This window comes from Xyrauchen texanus, chromosome 25 (assembly GCF_025860055.1).
Source record: "Xyrauchen texanus isolate HMW12.3.18 chromosome 25, RBS_HiC_50CHRs, whole genome shotgun sequence".
NCBI lineage: Eukaryota > Metazoa > Chordata > Actinopteri > Cypriniformes > Catostomidae > Xyrauchen > Xyrauchen texanus.
This window is the reverse complement of record NC_068300.1, coordinates 29,560,816-29,580,753: the sequence shown is the minus strand read 5'-3', so window position 1 is coordinate 29,580,753 and position 19,938 is coordinate 29,560,816. Positions and strand designations below refer to the sequence as shown.

The 19,938-nt window shown below is 38.4% G+C and overlaps 1 protein-coding gene across 1 annotated transcript in view; it reads right to left on the bottom strand.

The window, feature by feature from the left end:
* The window catches only part of cables2b (Cdk5 and Abl enzyme substrate 2b), a 42,960-nt gene that overhangs the window by 15,922 nt on the left and 7,100 nt on the right, over positions 1-19,938 (bottom strand). The window contains exon 2 of the mRNA XM_052092109.1: positions 3,983-4,075. Within this exon, the coding sequence (XP_051948069.1) occupies positions 3,983-4,075 (93 nt within the window). The remainder of the gene's footprint in view (positions 1-3,982; positions 4,076-19,938) is intronic.

The following is a 19,938-nucleotide window of genomic DNA, read 5'->3' as shown; positions in this document are numbered from 1 at the left end:
GTTTATAAATGGGATTTTATAATCTTTAATAAACAGAGCTGTCGTTCATCAGCTGGAAGAAGGCCAGATCTCATGGAAAACATCCATTAAAAAAAGACTTTTTCTTAAAGGGATAGTTCACACAAAAATGAAAACATTTACTCACCGTCCTGCCATACCAGATATGTAAGGCTTTCTTTCTTCTGCAGAACACAAAAAGCACATAAAGGCAGCATACAAGTAATTCATACAACTTAAGAGGTTAAATCCATGTCTTCAGAAACAATATGATAGGTGTGGATGAGAAACAGATCAATATTTTAGTGTTTTTTTATTATCTATCTATCTATCTATCTATCTATCTATCTATCTATCTATCTATGTATCTATGTATCTATCTATCTATCTATCTATCTATCTATCTATCTATGTATCTATGTATCTATCTATCTATCTATCTATCTATCTATCTATCTATCCTTTCACTTTTACATTCTTTCTTTTTTTATTAATATTCTTTTTCATATCACCACGTTCTGGGCAGGGAGGAGAATTTGTAGTAAAAATAATACTTAAATATTGATCTGTTTCTCACCCACTCAAATCACTTCTGAAGACATGGACTTAACAACTAGAGTCTTATGTATTACTTTTATGCTACCTTTATGTGCTTTTTGGGCCTCCAGATTTCTGGCTACCATTTATTTGCATTGTATGGACCTACAGAGCTGAAATATTCCTCTAAAAATCTTTGTTTGTGTTCAGCAGAAGAAAGTCATAAATAGCTAGGATGCGAGGGAGCGTAAATGATGAGAGAAATTTCATTTTTGGGTAAATTATCCCTTTAAGGGCAGCCCTCAGCCTCACAACACAACTCATGCAAGCATTAACAAAATATGTTAAAGATCATTCCCAAAAAATATATATATATATATATATATATATATATATATATATATATATATATATATATTTATATTTCATGAGGTCCCCTTAACCTTTTTCTTTTCTATCAAGGACACTGTCAAAAGATTTTTCAGAACAGTACAATATTTTTGATGGAGAGCAAGTATAAAGGGCAAAATGACCAATGGGTAAGAATAAATGGTACTCTAATAAAGCACGAGAAAGATCTTCATAAATCGAATAATTTTGTTTTATTAGGCAAAATCTTAAGATTTTTTTATCTTAAAATTTTAGACAATTTTAAAAAGCCTGTAAACTTTATAAAATGTAGTTCACATTTTTTGTTCTTCTCAGTAATTCAACCATTCTCAGAAAATTCAGTAGAGAATACAGTAATTACTGGCTGTTAGATTCAGTTGCAATTTTGATTAATTTATTTAAAACGATACAACTGTGTCTGTGTATGTGATTTACAAAATAGTTTTCAATAGACCTGCTAAAAATACATCATAATCTGCAGCAAAGCTTCAAATTTGTCCTGACTAATCAGGATTTGAACCCAGGCCATTTGTTTACTGCCAGTATGAATTACCACTGGACCAGTGTCCCATTTATAATTATTCCTTCACATTGTTATATATAATGGTCAAAGAAAGTTACTCAAAGTATTATAGTTAATAAAGCCATTATTCATTATAAAGGAATAAAAGCAACATTACTTGGGTAACGTTACTTTTAAAAGTATATATATAAATGTATATATAAATATTGTGTTACTCCTTAAAAAAAGAGTAATTAAGAATGATTTTTTTATGGAAAGTAAAGTGTTACTTTTGCATTATTTTTAAGCTACTTTTTTCTCACAGCCACTTTCTCTTCTGCTATGCTATGCATTCCATACAAATACTGTATGCATACAAGAGACGTTACAGGACATGCTAGCTACTCATGTCAAAACAACATAGTAAACAAACAGATATTTAGAAAGTCTTCATGTCATATTTATAATAAAGAATCAATAACATGAAGATGCATGATTTGTTTTTCCATCAATGGCAGCCAATATGAATAATTGAATGCAATTATTCATATGTCTTATCTAAAGCAGCAAAGTCCAACACTTGAACCTACATCACATATGTCATCATATAAGGAATGCATCTGATAATAAAATAATATTTTTCACTTAAGTCATCTCAGTGCACGCTTGTTTTGAGTTGATTCACGGTGCGTACAGACGCCACTGGTTGATTGCATTCAACTTCAAAGGCGCATGTTGATACAACTTGAATGGAATCGTTTTTACTGCAAACAAAATGTCATAAAAATTTTTTTTCATGAATCAAACTACTTAAACTGCTTATTTATTATAAAACATCAATGTAGAATCTTTTTAGAAACTAAGACATTTTCTCTACGTACAAATCCACCCTGTGTATCATGTTGTGTCCAGGGAAAGAATAGTTTTATAATCCCTCTGCCTAAACACATTTATTGATTTTTATTGCAGTGTGAATTAACACATGAATCACCTGAATGTTGACCTCATATTATGCTATGCACGTTAGCAAGTTGATTGACAGGCGATTTCTGTAGCAAAAAGTTGATTGGCTCATTTACCTGCAAGGTGGGGCGAAAAGTGCTAGAGCTTCTTGGTTGGGCATTCCAGTTTCTCCCATCCATTTAAATATAAATGAATCATCTCTCTGCTAAATAGTCTCTGTCTAGTCTAGTCCTCACACTCTATAGAACTACAGTGCCCATCATGCACTACGTCTCCTCCCCGAAGTTTCCACACTTTTGCTCCAGATTTCTCACAATACAGTGAAAGTAGAGGTGTACAAAAGCAACGTGTTACTTTATTTAAAAAGTAACTCAGATATTATGGTCTAAAATAACAAATATTGCATTACTTTACTTGTTACTTGAAAAAGTTATCTGATTAAGTAATGGATGTTACTTTTATTGCGTTACCCCTCACACTGTTGTTGATAAATATCAGTAAATTATGCTTTAGTGTTGCAAACAAAATCATTCAATATGCGATTTAATAATGCTATTTAATATTGATACCAAAATGTTTTATAATGTACAAAATGTATTTTCTTTGCTCGACAATTCACATTAAACTAATCTGCTGAAAATGCAAGTACAATTATTAACCTGATCCCCAGTTGATCCATAACACCAGCTATGTGCGCCACCATATTGATTACATGCAATGCAACATGGGATTCGGAGTTCGTATTACAAGCATAGAAGGTTCTAAAAGCCCTTCCACTTTCCCAGCATTCTTTGTTTGACGTCAGAAAACATGGCCGCCTCGCTACATCAAAACGCATGCTACATGCACTACGACAGTAATGGCTTCAAACTTTCATTTTTGATTGTTTGAAAGTTTGTAACATAAAAATACAGATATTGTGATGTTGAAATACTATTTGAGCAGCTAGTTCATTATGACAACTGCCTCAGTCCCTCTTTAGCTGGTAAACAGCAGCTGGAATTCAGATCACAGTGGTTTGATCGTAAGTGTCTGAGCCCTGCCTAGTGTAATCACAGCGGTTTGATCATACTGTACATGCGGAAGGATTCAAATGTTAGTCAAGTCCCTTTTTCCACCAGCGCTCTGACCCTTAGAATTATTCAGCCTGTTTTTTGCTACAGTTTTTTGTAAATACCCCCTTCGCATGTGAAATCCATAACTTCAACTTCATCAAGAAATGTTTGACATTACAATTCAGCACATCAAATTAATCTGTCATTGAGATGATGCAGCATCCTGTCAGTAATAAATCTTACATAAGCACAGCATAAAGCATGTGTAGAGGATCACTGCCAAACTACATCCTGCCCTGTGAGGAAATACTGACACTGAGGCAGATAAAGTCATTCTGTTTGTTTTCTAAAAAGGAGGAGAAATCATGAATAGTGTGGGAAAAGACAGACCGACACACACACACACGCACACACGAACGCATGCACACACACACACAAACTTTATAAGGAGACGGGTCTGAGAAGAGGATGATATATGCCCTGGTATTTATTGACAACCTCAAAACCCACACACACCCATAGAAGTGTATAAACACACCTGCTGCCCCTGGTGTCGTACTGCCTCATGTTCTTAATAAAGTGTATCTTCTTCATGGAGCGTGGACGAGGAGAGCCAGATGGATTCCGACTCCTAAGAACAAACACAGATGGAGAGAGTATGGGTTATACATGCAGTCTATTTGAGCATATTTCATATTTGGCTTCACTAACCACTCTTGCATAAGCCACTGTTTCAAGATAACACAGAGCCTTTTCTGTAATTACTGTATTAATGCTGGTGTGTGACTCAGAATTGCAACATCAGTGCTGTAATTTATACAAAACAGCCCAAATGCCCAAAGGTATTTAACCCAAGCATAACAACTTTGCTTTAGCGGGAAGAACCAAAACAAAACACAAAACTCAGAGAGGTTTCCTGCTATAGCTGGCAATGCATCTGCTATCTTTTAAACACCCAAGCCACATAGCAATCTCACTTTGTCCAAACATCGATTCATGTATTATTATTTCTCTGAGTCATTCATTCATTCATTTACTTTGCATCTTTGGAAGCTTTTTAAATGTGATTAAAGTGTGAGAGTCAAGTGTCACGAACCCCGCTCCTCTGCCCCATCCCCGCTTCGTCGCACACACACTCACTCCCTCGACCTCACTCCCTCGCTCCGCCCCCTCGAGCTTTGCACACTCTTTTTTGCTCGCTCGAGCCCTCACGCCCACTTTGCTCCTACTCGCTCACATGCTCGTAGGTTATCTCCCTTCCTCGAGTTTCTCACGCGTTTCCAATCCCCCAGAACATTATGACCACCTGCACTCCTGCACATTAGTTTCACCTGCACTCGTCTCATCACCTATCATTGTTTACACCTGCACTCGCCCCTATATATATCACAACCCATTCGTCTCACTCCTGTTGGTTATTGTATTTAGTTTCCCGTGTCTTTGCCCCCCGCTAGTCTCGTCTAGTTTTGATCTCCTCTTGTCCTCCTCTTAGCTTGCCAGCTCCCCTTGTTCCCCTGTCTTTTGCTCCCACTAGTCCCGTCTACTCTGATCCTGGTTCCCGGCTTCGACCTCCCCACTCTCGTTGACCACTCTCTCCGGATTTGCCCCTTACTCGACTTTGTTTCCCCGGCTTTTGACCCTACGCTACCCTGACCATTCCCCCTCTGGATTTTCTGTGCTGTACTTTTGTTTGCCTGCAAATAAACGCAGTTTTGACACACATTGTGACTGTCTCATCTTGTGTGTGTGTGTGCGGGTTACATCAAGTGATTGCCTGTTTTTCCTCCTCATGGAAATGTGCCATTATGGTTAATGAAGCTGGCTGTGTACTGCTCCATATGGCACCTCCATTACAGCTCATTACATTGAAATCAACATGAAATATGTATACATAAATAACATGTATTTACATATTGAGTCAAGACATGTTGCATGTCAGGCTCAACCTTGCATCATCCACATAAACAGAACGGCTCAACATGTGAGGATCATAAGCACAAACTTCTGTTATATATATATATATATATATATATATATATATCTTTTTTGTATAGACATTATATATGAAACTAAAGGTTACATAGATGGGAATGTACAGGGCACCAGGTTCTTGGATTGGATTATGGAGCGTAACATTTTTTAAAGCAAGTTTAAAAGACCAAATCCCTAGTGTCTGAGCACAAAGCCAGTCAATTCTCAAACATGGTCTCATAATCACGTTACTATCCCTACATTCTTGCAAATATATTTTTACATGGCTTGTTGCACACATCGCAGCAACAGTACAGGCAAGACAACAATAAAGATGTTTATTCCCTTTCACACACATCACGAGTAAAAGAGCAGATTATCAGTTCATAAACACTTACTTTTGCACTGTTCCACACAATGCTATCTTATGACAGCAAAATATTTTTAAAATAGAGCATGACCTGTTGTGGAGCGGAGGGGGGCGGGGCCGGTCGGAATATCGCGCGCCCGGTCCCCAATCAGCCTGATGAGGCGCGCGAGGGATAAAGGCGGCCGGAGACGATTGTTGGGGAGAGAGAGAGAATTACGGACATGTCCGTCATGTGTGTTTGTTTGTGTTTTTGAGTTTCTCATTAAAACATAATTTATGTTGACAAGCCGGTTCTCGCCTCCTCCTTGCCCATCCTTCAACTGTGTTACATTGGTGCTGAAACCCGGAAGGAGGAGGGATGCCCGCCGCAGAGTCCTCGACACTGCCGCCCACCCAGGGAGCGCCGCTGCCATCTGCCGGGGACGGAGTAGCTCGACCGCCCGATGCGGGTACGGCCGCCGTCCGCAGGGCAAGTGGGGACTGGATACCCCGACCGCCTGGAGCGAGGGAGCCGCTGCCGGGGCGGAGGAGTGCCCTGCCGTCCCCAGAGACGCTGGAGGGGTCGAGGGAAGACCGCCGTCCGCGAGGGGAGGAGGGAAGAAACTCTCCGACCGCCCGAGCGGTAGAGCCGCTGCCAGGGGCGGAGGAGTGTCCCCATTTGCCGCCAGAAAAGCGGAGGCGCTGTTCTACCCGCTGGGGTCGGCGGTTTCACCCGGTTCGCCTGGTGTTGGAGCGGCTGTCGCCCCGCCTGAGTGTGGAGGAGTGTTCGAGGACCACGCGACGGTACATCAGAGAACCGGTGAGTGAGCTTTTTCTCTCTCTCTCTCTCTCCCTGTCGCACCGTGTTGGCCTTTTCCCTCGCCTATTTTGTTTTTTTTTTGTTGTTGTTGTCTTCCTCCTGTCTCCTCCCAGGGCGCAGGAAGGCGGGGATGACCACGCGGATCGCAAGATACACCCCGCCCCAGGGATGGGGGTGTACGCCATGCCGGTGGCACCTCGGCCTGAGATAACGCCGGGAGGAGTGTGGAGCGGAGGGGGCGGGCCGGTCGGAATATCGCGCACCGGTCCCCAATCAGCCTGATGAGGCGCGCGAGGGATAAAGGCGGCCGGTGACGATTGTTGGGGAGAGAGAGAGAATTACGGACATGTCCGTCATGTGTGTTTGTTTGTGTTTTTGAGTTTCTCATTAAAATATAATTTATGTTGACAAGCCGGTTCTCGCCTCCTCCTTGCCCATCCTTCAACTGTGTTACACCTGTAAACTGATACATTTTAACATATCCATTTATTATGTTTATTCAAGCACAGTCAAGTTATGCGAAAGCTCAGCTAGATCGTTGTACTTCTGTTGCAAAGGACCAAAGAACGAGTCCTGAATTGCACATGAGTCAACATGTGTCAAAATTGGAATAGAAGCCACACAAAAAGACGTGGCTGCTCCAGCAATTGCACATTTTCTTTAACGACACTATCGGTTAGGGTTAGGTTTAAAGAGATAGTTCACCCAAAAATGAAAATTCTCTTATCATTTACTCACCCTCATTCCATCCCAGATGTGTATGACTTTCTTCTGCTGAACACAAACAACATTTTTTTAGAAGGATATCTCAGCTCAGATGTATTAAAGCACATCTTCAAGGCCAAATCCATGAGAGCGAATGCTAAAGGTCATGGCCTTCAAAAGCGGTGGATCAAAGATGGGTTTCATTTCTCAGAAAATTCATCAACAAAATCCCACAGCATTTATTTTTGCAGAGAAATCAGCCTGTAGGGTTATGTGTCTTGCTATAACTACAGTTACATAATGTTGAGCCTGGATGTGCTCTGATCCCCCCTTCCCTAAATAGCAGATTTCTGCCACATGCTTTGAGCACAAAACCAGGGCATATGTACCTTCTGTTTGGCTTGAAAAGAATTACACAACCCTTATGTGCCGGACAAACACAACCCCCCATTCGCACCCTCCATCTGCTCCGTAATTTGCGTGGCAAGATAATCTCCCCTCAAGTGTAAATTACTGTTATCATAACCCAGGGCAAGGAAATACACCTGTGTGCAAAGAGAGAGAGTAGGAGAGAGCAAAGGAGAGTCAAAAACGTTGACAGAAAGCAAATGACTAAAGGGGACAGTTTTCCCAAAAATGAACATTTTAGCATCCTTTACTCACCCTCATGTTGTTCCAAATCCATATGACTTTCCTCTGTGGAAGAAGCCTAACATCTTTTTTTTTTTTTTTTTCCCATGGAAGAATAAGTGGTTTGGAATCTGAGAGTGTATGAGGGTGTGCAAATGAAGACACAATTTTCATTTTTGGGGTGAACTATCCCTTTAAAACCCATTTCTTTATCTTCATAAAAACAAAGAAACTCTGAAGCAGCTGACAGGTTTGCGTAAACCTCATTCTCTCTCTGCCTGTCACTCAGATTTTTTTCTCTCTTCCTCTCTCTTCTTTTTTCCTCGTAAATCCTCAATCCATTTTCTTACAAAACAAGCCCCCCCGAAAATTAGATGGAGAGAGAAATCAAAGATATAAACTTGGTTAGGTGAGTCACTAGAGTTCACATCAAAACTCCACCAGAAAGCAGACTGCACTGCAAAAGGTGGATATCTTTGGACAAATCATCCAAAACAGCATTCACTGAGAGAGCACCAAAAATATTGATTCTTGTAAATTAAAATGTTGCTGGGCTATATAATAGTAAGGTCAGAATGATTTTGCTCCTGTATCAGCATCTTTTGATGTTCCTAGAACAACATTCCTATCAAATAAATATAGTCCAAACCCTAACATACCCCCACCCCTAAAATCAGAGGTAAATGATAGGTTGATCAGAATAGTGTGCAAGCACCAACCTAACATTAACCCTAAACGTAACCCTAAAATCTGTTTGGTTGATAGGAATGCTTTTCCAAGGCTAACAGGGATGTTGATCCAGGAATGTGGAATTGGCACAATCACAGTCATCAATAATGGAACACGGCTTTGGAACATGAAGGTAAACTGCATGTCAATGTCAGTAAACTTCTATAACGGTGAATGGGACATCATAGCTAATATATTTTTGTGTTCCCCTTATCTCCAACAACAAAATAATAATACAAATATCCACAATTTACTGTCACTTCCTCAGCAGCTGTATTTGAACCCCATTACTGCAATTGTTTATTTTATTTTTTTGTTTTTTAATGCCAGAGTAATATAACATAAAATGTAGCGTTATAAATATACATTAAGTAATTAAAACAGAAAATGTTTGCTACATTTACAAATTTAAGGTGGAAATACACTATTAGAGTCTGTGAAAAGGGTCCATAAGTAGCTAAATGTACATCTTTCTTTTTCTGACTGTTTTTCTCTCTTAAAATGTGCAGTAAAAATATGCTTATCTTAAAAAAACACTAAAGTTCTAATAAACTCTTAATCGTACAACAGGGACGCATTTTTATGAAATAAATGTAATGGCAACATTCACATGACTGGGCAAACTTGAATCATTCCAGTGAATCTCACACACCAAACTGGCAAAGATAAACAAAATGTACAATCCCAGGGGAATAACTCAAGCTAAGTGGCAGAGACTGTTAACCCTCTCTATTTCTTTATGTCTCCCTCCATGGAGTGTTTTTTAATGTGGCTGGGTGGTCTTTTTCTCTGTTAACCCAATGGCTTCATCATTAGGTAAAACAACTTTTCACCTGTTCATATATTTATGGGTCAAAATATTCAGTTATCCTGTTAACCTTTGCCAGAGCGCTAGCGCACGGAAGAGTTTTTTCCCCCCACAAGTTTAATGTTTATGAATAGATTTAACGTGAAAGAACATCATTAATCTTGGCAAACTATATATCATTTTAAAGGTGTAAGCCTCAAGCATCGATGATAGAGCTCTGTTTTTCGATGAAAAGCTTATAACGAATGTATTTCTTGCATTTATGTAAGCAGTACAGATCAAAACACACGTAATCAAAAACGGAGTACATACCAGTAGTGTCGTAATAACGAGCCACACACGCATCCACTGCTAAAAGTTCCAGATTGAATGGAAAGGTGAGGGTCCACTGAATAACATCCCATAGAGCATTTTTAGTCCAAAGAAACAATAACGTTGTAACATCGATGGTTATTCCTTTGTTTACATCGAAGTTTCTTCAGGGTGAAGTATCATACTTGTCGGTTATGCAATAAAATTATGCATAAAAACAGACTCCGGTAGCCGAACGTTATATGGGTGTGTTGCTTAGAGTGTAATGAACAAATTAAGACCGCACACACACACACAAATACAAAGATAGGCAATATATAGGTCAAAATATCCAAACACTGCGGTCAGTTTTTTTGATGTCATGATATGCTGATCCTATTATTTTGTCTTTACAACGAAAGCCAATGAAAGAATTGAAATTATATGACTGATAGAAAATGTAGCCAAGCAGTGCACGATTCCAACGATACCCGGAAGTCTAAATTCCTCGCGAACAAGATGTTTTTTTATTTATTTGAATCAGCCACTCTCTATTGAGGAGCTAACCTGCGACGTAGGCTGTGACCACACCCCGCCATTTGACAACAAACAAGCCATAGTAAAAAGACGGTTCCCCAGTCAACATCTGTTTTCGCGTCTTACTTACTGGACGGATTATCTCATCAAATGGATCGTCAAAAGAAGTTTTTTCTGCTGAAGATGTTTTATTTGCGATCACTCGAAGCAGCGATGACGAAATTGAGGAGAGTGAAGACAGCGTCGAGGGTGATATGCTTGAGGATCGGAAAAGATGGTCCAATTTTACATCGGTGAGTTGCTATGTAACATGCACACATTATACGTGTCTAAACGACTGCCCATCAGTTTGATTGTATGGACGACCTTTAGTATGAATGCTGTCTAAACGACTGCCCATCAGTTTGATTGTTGATTTATGAATGCTGTCTAAACGACTGCCCATCAGTTTGATTGTTGATTGAATGGCCAGCCACATAAAAACTATACAGAATTATTTACTTGACATGCGGTGCTAATTATCTTTCCATTCTTTCCCATGCAACAGCTGTGTGGATTATTTTATAACTGAAAAAGCATGGAACAGTGTATATGATGACTAAAATAGCTTGCAGTACCCTTCATAACATTTGGTCATTAGGTTGCTTTTTGAGGTATCCAAGGAGGCTTCTTGGTACCTGGACATAGTCTTGGAAAAATATTGCAGAAATCTCATTTTTCATAATATCTTCCTCAAATGTGAAATATAAACTGATGAGACTTGTGGCTTTCAATCAATTACCTAACTGGATTCCTCCAGGTTTGTTTTCATTTATTTTTTCATAAAATAATGCAATGTTACTTGCAGTGCAAATTATCTTCAAGACACTTTAAATTCTATAAATGTTTTTCGGTGTAAGTTTTTTCAACTTTTACATTTGGGTAATAAACTCCAAAGTGTCTTCTTTTAAATATGTCTAAATTGTGCATGTAGAGCAAATTGTTCAGTAACTACAATTATTTTAGTTTGGGGATGTCATTTCTGGGGATGTGCCTCGGGCAGGGGAGGGAGAAAGGGAACTGACATAGTCTTGGAAAAAAGCTTGCAGGAACCCCATTTTTCATTATATCTTCCTCAAATTTGAAATATAAACTGATGAGACTTGTGGCTTTCAATCCTTTACCTAATTGGATTCCTCCAGGTCTATTTTTATATATTTGTACATGAAATAATAAAACATTTTTTGAAGTTCACATTATTTATGAGGCACTTCAACTTTTATAACTTTTTATTTGTTTGAGCATTATCAACTCTGATTTATTGTTAGTAGAGTGCCAAGTGTCTTCTTTCCAAAGAGACCTTAATTGTGCCTGTGGTACACTGTTCTCAGGAGCTATATTTATTTTAATTCAGGTATGTCATTTTCAGCTGTGAGCCCCTGAGTGGGGGTGCAGGTTAACAGGTTAAATTGAACAATTTTTTGTTTGGTTTTTACTTATTATGTCTGGGACAGCTAAAACAAGGACAAATACGTTAATAAGGTGCATTAAGTCCAGTGTCTATGTTTATGGGGCATCTTAAATTGGATGTATACTATAATTGATGGGGTTTTTACCCATTTTCATGGATATCCAAGGCATAAATAATGTTTTATGCACAGTTAATGACAACACTGATTTAATGTTGACTTTCTAAGATTACTTTTCTGAAAATATTTGGTTTAATATTGTAAATAGTCTTCTGGTTTTAAACACAGCTTGGTTCTGACTACAGTGAGGTTAAAATATCTCCCTCTGTGTACCACTACTCTCTTGTCATGTTCAATGTGTGTTTAATATCCTATAATCTCAGGTGCAGTAGATCCCTGCCCTTCATTCCAAGGGATCAATTGTGATTCTGTGTTCAGGCCACAGTCACGTCACAACGCTTTGAATATATACCCTGCCTTAATCCTGCCCGGACTGGACATGCACAGTATTAGAGCACAGGGAGAACATATGGCCTGATTCCATGGATCCAATGTCCCAATGCCACAAAAGGTTGAAAGATTCGGACTAGGCTGGATTACCAGAGTTGGAGCAAAGTGCGAAAACACTGTATGGGGGTAATTACACTTGGTCACTTCATGGGTTTTTACTGATTGGATAGCTATCCAATAATGAAAATGTAAATGTCCTTCAAGACAGATTTGAGATGGATAGACTGTAATTCCAATCACGCAAACCACCTCCGGAGGTGACGTATTGTATTCGAAACTCGGTCAAGTGTAAATGCATATGGCTGTTCAAGCAACATATGTAAGTATTTGCATATAGCTCACATCGCGGAATAAATGATAACAAATCAAGACACGGATACACGTTGTAGAGACTGAACTCTTAATTTTTTGCAGATGCAGATTGCTGACAAAACTGATATTAAACCCTGACAATAAGCACCGCTGAGGCGCATGGACATATCTTAGCTACAACAAGTGCCAAGGAGAAAAATACACACCGTACATAGACACACGCAGGACAAAGTAACTTGGAATCAAATAATAAATCACATATTTTAAATTCGCTGTATGGCATTAGCATAACCATGGAAGGGAACACAGTTTTATTTGCATATAGCACAGGAATTGAAGATCAAATTGCTGGAGACACTTTTATATGGCCAAGTGTAAATGGAATGTGCATATTCAATTGGATAGCAATCCATTCATTAAAACTAGTGCCTGACCAATTTATCAGCATATATGTTTTCCGATATGCAAAGACATTAAAACTTTTTTCAGAACATATAATGCAATACAATGCTTGGAGTGGTGCGGTGTTAAGCGGTGTCTTCGTGGTAAGTTGCTAACTAGTTTGTGAAATACATACGGGAAATGTAATAAACAATGACTACCTCATTTCCCCTTTTCAATATAACTAATATAACGTTAACCCTGTCCCTGACAACCATGTCACTCATGTTTATCACATCTGTTTGCAGTTAGCCAGCTATAGTTTGTCAGTGCAGTCAGTAATGTAGCAGAATTAAAAGGTAAACATCAGAGCATCTTTTTGCTGCTCAGCAGACAATGGTGCGGTGGTGGATTGTGTCTGTTGAGTGTTGATTTCACGCTACGTTGTTACCTAGTTGGTGAGATGCAATGCTGGAAAGTAAATAAACAACATCCATATTTTACTCTCCATGACAACGAGCTTATAGCTAATTAGATAACCACAAAGCTACTTTCATACCTTGTCAGCTGAGTGGAAGCTAATATGTACATGTGTATTCACCAAACTGTTTTGTTCAGGATTCGCAGTTTGGTACCCCCTTCAACCGAACAATTCAAGTCATTGCATTTACAAAATGTAATATTTAAATCTGGTTTTTCACTTGAATACGGTGCAACACCGCTGCCATTGTTTATCTCTTGACTCGGCAGCGGCGAACCATGAGTTATTGTTTGGGACTGTTTTGTTATAAATTAACAGTGAAATATTGCTGATGATGTTTTGATAAGCAAGAAAACTGTACTTTATTACAATTTAAAGGTACTTGTACTTTACTTGAGTATTACCATGGCATTTTCTATTACTTTATACTTCCACTCAACTACATTTCAGAGGGAAATATTGTACTTTTTCCAATGTTGACAATGTATAATAATAATGTCAAATATTATTTGAAAAAAAAAAATATATTATTTGTTTAAGAAAGCAGCCTTCTGAGTACCTTTGCATAGTCATATTGGTGCACAATCCACATAGAAAAGGTCTATTTTCATTCCAGCTCAAAAATTGACTATATCGGACACCATATCAGAAACCTCTAAAATTGGTATCGGCCTCAAAAATCACATATCAGTCGGGCTCTATTAAAACGCATGAAGAAACCAAGTGTTAATACCCCCTAATACAGGATGCAGAGGGAGTACCTCAGAAAAATCAGTAGGTGTAAATGTCAGCCCTCAATCAGTGGGCTGATGTGTTGGAGGTGGAACATTGGTCACAACACATTTTGTTGACACAAGTCAAAATCAAGTCAAAGTTTATATAAATTGCTTTATATTTATAAATTGCTTTATATATATAAAGCACATTTAAAAACAAGCAAGGTTGAGCAAAGTTATGTACAATACATATACAGGGTCAATAAAACTGAAAATTTAACGTAAACACAGCAAAAACATGAATACCTCAAAGGTCAGCACATCCAACATGGATTGAAAAAGCCAGTGAGAAGAAATATGTTTTAAGACCTAAAAACAGACAGAGACGGAGCAGTTCTGATGTGTACAGGCAGGCTGTTCCAGAGCTTTGGGCCAACTGTGGCAAATGCTGGATCGCCTCTTTGCTTCAATCTAGATCTGGGAACAGATAGAAGTCCCTGGTCCCCAGATCTAAACGATTGATGTGGAATGTGCGAACACAGTATATCAGAGAGATATATTGGCGCTTTGTTGTTCAATGATTTATTGACAAAAAAGAACAATTTTAAAATCAATTCTACATTGGACCGGCAGCCAGTGTAGTGACATTATGATAGGAGTAATGTGATCATATTTACACCTGCCCTTCAGAAGTCTGGCTGCAGTATTTTGGACCAATTTGTAGATTAGAAATAGAAGCTTGATTTACTCCAAAATAGAGGGCGATGCAGTAATCCAAGCATGATGTGATAAAAGCATGAATTACTGTTTGGAGGTTTTGCTCAGAAAGAAAATTGCAATTGGAAGAACCCTGATCTAACCACAGCATTCATTTGTTTATAAAACTTCAGGCTGCTATCAAACAAGAAGCCTAAATCCTATACTCAGGATATGGTAAAATGAGAGAGACCACCTTATTCGAATTAGGACACATTATTGGGTCAAAACAGAATAATTTATGTTTTATTCTCATTCAGATTAAAACAAATTTTTAGTTAGCCATAATTTTAGTTCCTTTAAACAGGCTCTAGGGCATATTTATAGTTTTGCTTCAGTGGTAAACAGATTTGTGCATCAACAGAATAACAGAGAAAGGAAACTCTATATTTGTTAAAAATGGATTCCATAGGAAGCATGTATAGAGAAAATAGAACGGGAACAAGAATCGAGCCCTGTGGCACACCACACGAGAGATGTGCAGCAAAGGATGTAAACTGACCAAGACTGATGGAGAACCTTCTATTAGTTAGATAGGACCAAAACCATTTAAGAATTGTGCCATGAATACCAGAACAGTGCACAGTGCCGGGACATGAGAATGTTGTGATCGACCATATCAAAAGCTGAAGTGAGCTCTAAGAGAACTAAAGCCAAGGCATCCCCATAGTCTGTTGGTAATAGGATAACATTAAAGACTCTTAGAAGGGCGGTCTCAGTACTGTGGAGAGATTTAAAGCCAGACTGGAAAACTTCATGAATGGAATATGTGCTTAGAAATGACTGAAGTTGGGTAAACACCACATTCTCCAAACTTTCGCAATAAAATGCAGATTAGAAATGGGTCTAAAATTGCCTAAGGTAGAGGGATCAAGATTAGGTTTTTTGAGGTGTGGTGTCACAGTGGCCAGTATTAGGCAGTCAGGGACAGTCCCAGTTAGGATTGTAGTGGTATACTGGATTCACGGTATACCAAGGTATAAAAATGTACAGTTTTCATACCATGTACATTTGCTTATCTACGGTATTGAGAAAAAATAAGCAACTGGACAGAGAATCTCACCTGCGATTGTTCATCTCTTTTCCTCCTCGACTGCCTGTCAGACTCGTCAACTTGCCCCACACACACATATGCAGCGGAGAAAATGTCACAGAGAAGCGAGGCAAGCGGGTCTGACATAAGTGAGTGTATGTGTGAGTTAAACCAATGTTTCTGGACTGGTGGGTCGTGGACACCAGGGGAAGAGCAATGCCATGGTTCGAATAGCCGAAGTGATAGACTATTTAGGAATGCCGAGGCAAATTTAATGATAAACTTGCCGCTAAAGGCTTCTCATCTGCACTTTCAAAGGAGTGTAACGGAACCAGCTCGCGATCATGAGCTGCTCTTCTCTCTGGCGCACGTATGCAACAACCAGGCTTCCTCTCGATATTGCGGAGCGCATACCTCAAAACTGATGTGACCAATTTCAGTTCTATTGAGACTTTTATACTTTAAAGCGTTATGGAGGAAGTCAAGTCAAACCTCTCAAACAGTAGTCGGACCCGATATGCCAAACAGCACCGAGGAGGAAAACAGCAACACTGTGCTAATTTTTCTTTTCATTATACATCATCATCTTTACAAAATTGTTTCATGATTGTAGTTAAAGTTTCAAGATGTATTTCATCTAGTACTTATTTTTTATTATTAATATAAATATAATAATTATTATTACTATTATTCAAGACCAGCTACACTGGCCTAACCATGGTAATGAGGAGCCTTTCCTGTAGTATGTATGTTCTGTTTGAATTATGTTTGAAATTAGGAAACAAATGGGAAAATAATGGGCTCATATAGGAAAATATGCTCTTCAATTTTTAAAAGGGGGTGAGAAAACCTTTTGTCGCTTTTGTTGTAGACGTGTACATGACATGTAGACATCAACAACAAAAATAATGTCACTTGATTCATGTCCTTAAACTGGAAAACCATGAACAAATCTATGCAACATAAAAGGAAATGTGACCCAGGATACATTAAATACAGGTTATGTTTTTACTATGGCGGGTCGACACTTGATTTCCAAAGTAAAATCTGTCCTGAAGCAAAACCAGTTGAGAACCACTGAGTTAAAGGTACAGACAGCAGCAGTGTATGGTAATTATTAATAATCATAGGACATTACTTTAAAAGCTCACACAGCTGATGTTATTTTTCATTTAGTAGTTCATTTAATATGCTATGCTAACATGTAAACTAACATGCTATAGTTATATAACATGTTATAGTTACAGTACATGCTATTTTTTTTATCATGTTTATAATGCGGTTTATTATTATAATTCGTTTAGCTATCTAATTTATTCTATTTATTGTCAAATGGGAGACTTTTTTACACATACTTTAATTGTTTCAAGTTTCAAATATAATAAAGTATTTGTTCAACCAAAAAAAAAAAAAAAACCCCTCTGTTTTCACTCATATAAGGATCGTTGTAACTGATAATAATAATTGTGTAATACCGTATACCGTGACACCGTGAAACCATGATATTTACTTAGATGGTCTTCGTACCGTGAAAGTCTTATACTGTTGCAACCCTAGTTCCAGAACTAAGACACTTGTTGATAATAGGCACAATTCTGACTGCAGAATTGTCAAACCGTGTCTGCAGTTTGTTTGAGAAAGCGTGGGGGAATAACATCTTGGGGCAGAGTGAGGGCTTTAAGTGTTCAATGATTTGGTTTAATTTTGGTTTAAGTTGCTCCCAATGGCAAGCTAGCACCTTGCATAGCTCTGCCGCCATTACACCAATGAATGCGTGTGTGAATGGGTGAATGAGTCACAGTGTAAAGCGCTTTGAATACTGTTAAGGTTAAAAAGGCGCTATATAAGCACAGACCATTTACAAACTAATTTAACTCACTCCATGTTGCTGTGTAACTTGGCGTCTCAGACAAGTCATAATCAGAAGGTAAGATCTAGGATCTCATAACAGAAATCTTATTAAAAAAAAATCGAAAACTTTCACACATTATCAGAAGAATTAAAAACAGAGTCAATGGTGAAATAAGTACTTTAGGTCAGTGACAATTTTTTTTTATTGTAAGACACCTGCAGTTTGTCTTATTTCCATTTGCATTCTTCTCTTCTGCAGACCCGTCTAAGAGAATGGGTTGTGCTGTTGAACCAGGGCTCCGGTTTGGATTTGGGTCTTTTAGACTTTAGAGGAGCAGTTAAGTTTAAAACATTCGAGCAGATAGTATTAAACATGCTAAGATGCTCATCGGCATCCGAGTCAGGTAAAGAAGTCTACAGAGCTAGGGGTTTACAAGCCCAGAGAAGTCTTCATAGGAATGAGAGGAGAAGGAATGGGTTCAGTGAGCCATAGACAGTAGTCTATCGTTTAGTTCAGGGAGGACGTGGTGAATAAAACTTGTTTATGGTCCGAAAAAGTTTGTATCGCAGACCTCACTATCGGAGACAGGTACACCATGTGATAAAACCAAGTCTAAAATATATCCCTGTATGTGTGTGGGGCTCTTCACCAACTGCACAAAATCAAAAATGTCCATAAGATTTAAGAACTCTTTAGTTAAAGGATAAGAGGCACAGTACATGTGTATATTAAATTCTCTCAGCATTAAAATACATTCAAAATTTGTAACAATACCTCCCACAAAGTCTGCAAATTCATTTTGTGAGAGATTTTTGCCCTGAGGTTTGGTGAAATGATCTAAAACAGTATTACATGCTGAATATAGATTCAAAATTTAGCCTGTTCTTAATTCGAAATAGGGTTCAGAATTGAGAACCAGTTCTTATAAGCAGTTCCATTTTTTAAAGCTTAAAAAGTGGAATTTTTATCTTTAATAACAATAGAATTGCAAAAACAATCATGCTTTCAAAAACATTCCGTGAAGCTTCCCCCATCTCTCAATAGTTGTACAAACAGATCCTGCCCCAAACTCACACCATTGATCCAGTCAATGTTGCTGCTGTGTCGGGCTAGATGTTTTGATAGCACCACAGAGCCAGTGTTTACACTTTTTAGCCAACAAATAGCTTACTAGCTGGCTCGGTATATTAAGCTGGAATACAAGAAAGAACTTTAATATTGAGAAAATGAGACACAACAGTGTTAAAAAATACTGGCACCAAACGATTTCTATACTATGAATTCTGACTCTTAGTATGGTTAGTCTTAGGGGTAGGGGTAGGGGTTGGGGTGAGCTTTAGGGATAGGGACCAATTCAACACAACACCAGCACCTTATCCACAGTTTTCATGAGCAACCACTGGGCAGCACCATGATGATTCTAATTGCCTGTTTTCTGTTTCTGTTCTCGAGATGCAATGTAAAACTAACCGAAAAGAGCGATCCAGACAGAGAAAAATGGCAATCTTGACTCTGTGAAGTATCGGCACTATAGAACCACATGTTTTTTGACAATTTCTACAAATGTAAAACTTTACCCGCTAAGAAGAAACACTGATGCGGGTGAAAACCCTTGAGACCGGAAATTGAACAAATGGCAGCGTGCCACTGAACATCTGAACATAGCAAACAACATGAACATCATGTGCCATCTTTTCTTCAAAAATCGTATATTTATTAATACCAAGTTTTATGAGAGCCTTCTTGTTTGAATGAGAGATGGATTATATAACTGTCATCACACATGTCTTGTAATACCTAGTACAGTATATCCAATGTAGCAAAGGTGGGGCACAGCTAAATAACACTATTAGCATTAGTGGTCGACCGATATATCGCAGAGCCCGATAAACTGACCGATAATCTGACTTTTTTAATAATCAGTATCGCCCAATATATTTTCTTGTTTGTCCGATTTTTTTTCTGGTCACGGTTAGTTTTGTTCTTACGTACATCGTGATAGTACAATAACAGACCAATGTGCAACACAGTCCCGTTAAAATGGTCTGAAGATCAGTGCAGCAACAGACGTGTATCTGAGCTCATAATATTAAAGTGCTCACCTGTTTCATTCTCCCTCTCTCTCCTCAACAGTTTGCTATAACTTTTAACTGCCTTGTCTAATG